This window comes from Ornithodoros turicata, chromosome 2, assembly GCF_037126465.1.
Source record: "Ornithodoros turicata isolate Travis chromosome 2, ASM3712646v1, whole genome shotgun sequence".
In the NCBI taxonomy this organism is placed as follows: domain Eukaryota; kingdom Metazoa; phylum Arthropoda; class Arachnida; order Ixodida; family Argasidae; genus Ornithodoros; species Ornithodoros turicata.
Genome location: NC_088202.1, coordinates 24,418,150 through 24,423,905, shown reverse-complemented (window position 1 = coordinate 24,423,905; position 5,756 = coordinate 24,418,150). Strand labels below are relative to the sequence as shown.

Here is a 5,756-nt window from a genome sequence, read left to right as displayed (position 1 = left end):
TGCCATAACAATCTTGGACTCCCCAACACAGTCAGTTCAGTCTGTTGACTACGCGGGCTCGCTATTACGGCACTTTGTAAGCGTATTCAAGTCGCTGTTCGGAGAACATTTGGTGTCCCACAACGTTCATGGTATTTTGCACTTAGCAGATGATGTTCGACGTCATGGTCATGTTCAGAAGTGGAGTGCGTTCCCTTTTGAGGGCTACATGCGGTACTTTAAAAAACTCCAGCGAAAACCTGAAAGGATCCTTGAACAAATGTGCAAAAGGTTTGGAGAGAATCGTTCTGTCCTTTGGAAGGCTGCTGCTTCATCTCCGGAAGACTCTGTGAAATTCGTCATGAGCCATCATAATGGCCCACTTCCGAATGACTGTGTAGGGCCGCAGTACAGGAAAGTGATTATACCATACATATGTTCTCTTGTGGCTGACTACAGGGATGGAACCTGCACTTTGAAAGATGGAAGCATAGTCATGGTGAGAACATTGCATACTCGAGGAGCTCTCGGACACCAGTCCTCATCGGACGCAAGTTTCTGGAACTAGAGGACTTGTACAAGTATCCATGCAGTTCTTCACTTCTAAAAATCTATGTTGCTTCGCAGCCGTCTGCACTTATGGCATGGCCACTCGATACGCTTGCACACAAATGTGTAAGATTCCCACTGCAGGAGAAATTTGCAGTTTTTCCGCTTGACCATACGCGTTAACGAAGGGCTCATATGGTCAACATCCACATTGTAAATATCCCCATTGGACATTTTTCCTGCAGCACAGGACCGCTACCTCATTGTGAAGTTTCCCGAAGAAAATGATGCCGTTGCTGTAGTTCCTGTCGCCTGGGTCGTAAACGGACTTTGTGCGTGGCCGCCTGAGAAAGATAGTGTGAAGATACAGCACATGGTCAAGACATGTCAGACGCCAGTGAACGGTTGGAAGCTCTGCCAGTGCAAGAGACTCAGGGGATATTGTAAGTTCGGAGCTTTGTCACTTCTGTGAGCTTGTTCAACACTATGACACACTGGTGCTGTTTAATAGTTCATACTTCGATAGACGAAACAAAGTCAAAGCTGAAGTCCTAACAGTTCTTTTGCATAAATATCAAATACAGTTACTGCCTTTCAGTGGTGGGCAATACTTTAACTATGTGTTGTTCAACTACTAACTACTAATACTAATACTAATAAATACTAATAACATTATTTAATCCATCATTGTGCAGTAATTACAACTACTAAACAAAAAGTAATTGGAACGGGATAGTAAAATTACTGTTTTCAGTAGTTAACTACAGTAGTTCAGCTACGTGCTAAGTTGCGGTTTTTTTGTCACGGTGTCAGCAAAGCAAGTAGCAAAAAACGCTGCAAAGTATTACAAACCGTACAGAGGTTGACAAAACAGTAACGTGCGCCTGTACCTTGTATACCTTTGTATTGCCTGCCTTGTCTACCTCTGTACGGTTTGTAATACTTTGCAGCGTTTTTTGCTACTTGCTATGGAATACCAACTAGCCCAACGGTCTGCGTTATTTGTGTCAGCAAAGGTTGTGCATTTCACAGGTGAAAATAAAAAGGTGACCTTTTGTGGTACTGTTAAGTAAAATGCTTACTCGTCATGTTTATCCTGCAACACATCTAGACAGTGTGCAGACATTCAGCAACACAGTTGGTGAAATGTAAGTGCTTTGTATCTGCATTGTGTTTCACATTGCATGAAAATGTAATTGCAGGTGTCGCTGAAACTACTTGCAGTAGTAGCAGATGTAGTTTAATTCCGTTATGGAAAATGTAGTTGCTTTGTGGCTATAACAGCAATCTGCACAAGTAACTAGTAGTTGTAGTTAAGCTACTTTCAGAGTAGTAGAATGCTTTGCATATGCCTGCATTCGTCTGTGCTTTTAAAATTATCTGTGTGCTGCTGCAGGCACCTACGAAGAGGCCAGGACAAGGCTAGCTCAAGCGGAAGAAACATCAGATCTTCAAAGTGAAGTGGAGGGGCCACGAAAAAGAAAGAAGAAGGCACCACGTGACTCTGACGTCAGTGACTATGAGGAATGGGACGAGACTGTACAGTTACCAGCTCCACCCACACCACCTGCATTTGCAGACATACAGGATGACCCATAACTTAAAAACCCGAGACTAGGGGACAAAAAACGACAAACACAGACAAGGTCTCAATAAGAGACCTTGTCTGTGTTTGTCGTTTTTTGTCCCCTAGTCTCAGGTTTTTAAGTTATGGATCTATACCACCAGCTCGCTTGCTACCTCTCTATCCTCTCGATACAGGATGACGTCAGCGATACACAGGTTGAGATTATGTTCTTGAGGTATATAATGGGCCCAATTGCTGCTAGTAAATAGAATGCTGCTAGCTCATGGTTATCTAGGTTAACTGTAGATAGTGTATTCCTGTATTAGTGTCCTATGGGCGGAGGAATGGAATGCTTCATGCCAGAGTCTACCACAGAAAGTGCCTGCGAGGTTCAAGGGCTACATGCGGTATACAACTACGCATCTGCTATTTACAGAAGTCTGGACACAGCACGTATCTGATGCGAGCAAAGAGCAGACGGCGTCCAAAGTAACAAAGAACAGCGTGGGGAGAAGCTACGGTGTGAGCAGTGCTCACCAAAGAAAGCACAAATCGCATGCCAGCGAGAAAAAGCAGCACAAGAGTCACATGGCGGATCGACCACAAGTCCCTGGCACTCCTCTTGTTTTTTTGCTGTTAGTACCGTCGACTTAATTTCATAGTCATTGGTGCATCTCTGATGCTATAGCTACCATGCCCTTTTGTGACCTCACACCTTAGCAACTTTATCCCTTATATTTCACAGGAACGAAGACCTCATGAGCCGACAGCTAGAAGAAGCCCTTCTATCAACACGTCTCTCGGTACGTAACAGCATTAAGGGTGGAACTCTCAGTATGTCTCTGCTTTGTGAAGTGACATTATTAAACCTCGTATTTCATCCAGTACATCCTGGAGTGATGAAGTCGAGGACATCTCCAGATCAACAGTTTGCTCAGTTGTAAATGACAGTGAGTACAGTTTGTCTTTAACTCCCTTGTGATAGATTGTCACATATACATGCTTTAAGGAGGAGAGCAGTGGGAGGTATTGGACATGTTCTGTATTTCATTATTTTATCCCTCTTACTATATATGTGCAGAAAAATGTTATAATTGTAGTGCGATCATGAACAGCATGTCAGTAGCACTGTATGCCAACTCTTGTAGGAAGCAAAGGAAAAATATTTTACAAGGCGCTACATTTGAGCGACAGCACCCCACAAGTATGGACGAGCAAGACAAGTGATCAGTGGGATATCACGTACTGAAGGCATGCTGGTGTGCTTGCCCACACGAAAGCATGAAACATGACCACATTCGCTTCTGATTCATGAAATGATGATGATGATGATTAAGGTTTTTTTGGCGCATTAGCGACGAGGGCCATAGAGATGATTCATGAAATGTTTGTAGTTTCAGCAAATTTGGTATAATATCAACTTGCAGTAATTCTGTAGTATTTCTTTCCTGTACCAGTGTGCCATATACAACATCATACTTGCCTGTGTGTTACATGCATGGAAGAGACTCTCTTCCTTTTTTTGGCAGTGAAGAGGGGCAATTTCCCTCCTGCATACACTACTTTGTATTTAGCATGTACGTGTTCTTAACGCGATACATATGCTTCTATCGTGCCTTGTGACCTTATATCATCATTCACCTGATTCCATGAACAATTTTGTGGATGAATGTCTCTGGCTTTCTTTGTCTTTTTGTCTAGAGTTTCATCTAGAGATACTGAGGCTTCTGCATGCCATCAAGATGAAACAAGAACAACATACGACCCAACTTGACACTCTGGTGTCATTAGCTACAAACTCGGGAGTGGCCGTGCCCGAGACAGATGATGTGACTGAAGGCCCCTACAGCAGTTTGGATGACTTCCTGAAGTTCGATTCATCCCTGACCTCCAGCACAACAAGAGGAAAAATAGTACGTATTTGTCGCATTAAGATATGTCTTATAAGAAAAGTCCAGTTGTGTGATAATATTTACTTCTCTGCTTGTACTTCAGAAGCGTTTCTGGTCAAGTTTTGGAGGAGCAACAGTCCACGACGCAGCCACAAGGATCCTGAGGCTGCTCTGCACAGATAATGTGGCCGCTAACTTTAGCTGGCAGGGTGCGAAAGGGAAGCTCAAGTTCTGCGAACTAGAGTCTTGGGCAGTGCTGCGAGGTATGCATCAGGTTTCATGTTGTGAAGTATTTTGAAAATGCTTTATACGTGGCATTTCCCTTGATAGGCACCTGCTGTTGCCTGCTTTTCAATTTCGTTGCACTGAGTAGATAGACCTATAGATAGGCTATGTATAGGTCTCTTTCTGTGTTGTGCCATTAATACGTGGTGCCTCCAATTTCAACACCAAGTACAGGGTACTGCTTGAACAGCCATCCCTAGCTTATAAACCCACCGGCAGAGGAGCATGATACCATACTTGGTGTGTACGCGTGACTATTTCAGGAGATGAACACCTTCCTTTACGCATATCACAGTATTATTATCGGAGAGGAAAATTTAGTAAATTAATATATTCAGTCACATGGCAAGAAATATATAAGGTGGTCATGTTAACTGGTGCAAGAATGTTGGATGATGTCCAGTACTGCTTCCTCTAACACTGTTGTGAACTGAACTTCGAGTGCAGCCCGCAGTACAACACAGCAAATGGTACATTGCGTGAAGTGCAAAGAACAAAGGCGTTATAATTGTCTCCAAACATTTTCCATACTAGACCATGTGCAATTCACTCATTTTCTTTTCACAGATGCTGTCAGGTCTAACAAGCGGCTGAAGGAAACAACAGACTTTGACATCGAAAAGGTTGTCAAGTCTTGGCTTCGTCATGCTAAGGAACGGGACCACAAGAGAACAAGGGAGGAGCCTTTATAGTCTTGTCAACAAAGCAACTAACAAGTAACCTTTCCACCCATTAAGCTAAGACAAGTCATGAAAACATCACAGATGGTCTTGCAAGATGAATAGAAGCCTCAGCAGACATCTACTACATTGGCTTACAAGCTAGCTTTTTATGTACCGCCTTTTGCGAACAAATGTGTATGGATAGCATTGATAGGAGAACTGGAAATATGGTCGTCAAGCCCTATCAGGAAAGCAAGCGCACAGTATCAAATTTGTAAAAGTGATAAAAATACACACGACGTACACAACGAATTAAAATTTTAACAACAGACATTGACGTTTCGGAGCCTATGCAGACCCCCCCCCTCGGAATGAAGCAGGAGGCGGCTACCCGGTACTATTTATGTAGCAAGGGGGCGTAGCAGTCGGGTAGTGGTCCTGGGTGCTTGTTCAAAGCATTATTTGTTCGTTTGATGAACCAGGATTCAAGTTGTTTGCGCACTCCCCAACGACTTTCACGTGCCAAAATAACAGGGTTATCTAAATGCACGTGGTGGCCTGTCTTGTGGGCATGTTCACACAGTTCTGTGTGCTTATCTGTGCTCTTGTAGATATCAGCGTAGTGTTCCTTCATCCTCGTGCCCGTCTTCCTCCCCGTCTCCCCTGCATACACGTTCTCATGCAGCGATTGCCAGAACGTGTATGTAGAGGCGAGACGGGGAGGAAGACGGGCACGAGGATGAAGGAACACTACGAGAGCACAGATATCTACAATAGCACAGATAAGCACACAGAACTGTGTTAACATGCCCACAAGACAGG

General features: G+C 43.7%; 1 protein-coding gene across 1 annotated transcript; it reads left to right on the top strand.

Moving 5' to 3' along the window:
* Nucleotides 1–623: 623 nt before the first annotated feature.
* Nucleotides 624–5,000, top strand: LOC135386407 (uncharacterized). Its single transcript, XM_064616322.1, has 8 exons — nucleotides 624–654; nucleotides 774–971; nucleotides 1,925–2,067; nucleotides 2,841–2,902; nucleotides 2,981–3,045; nucleotides 3,797–4,008; nucleotides 4,091–4,250; nucleotides 4,840–5,000. Exons 1-8 carry the CDS (start codon nucleotides 624–626, stop codon nucleotides 4,962–4,964), a joined length of 996 nt encoding a protein of 331 aa, XP_064472392.1. The 3' UTR covers nucleotides 4,965–5,000.
* Nucleotides 5,001–5,756: the final 756 nt, after the last annotated feature.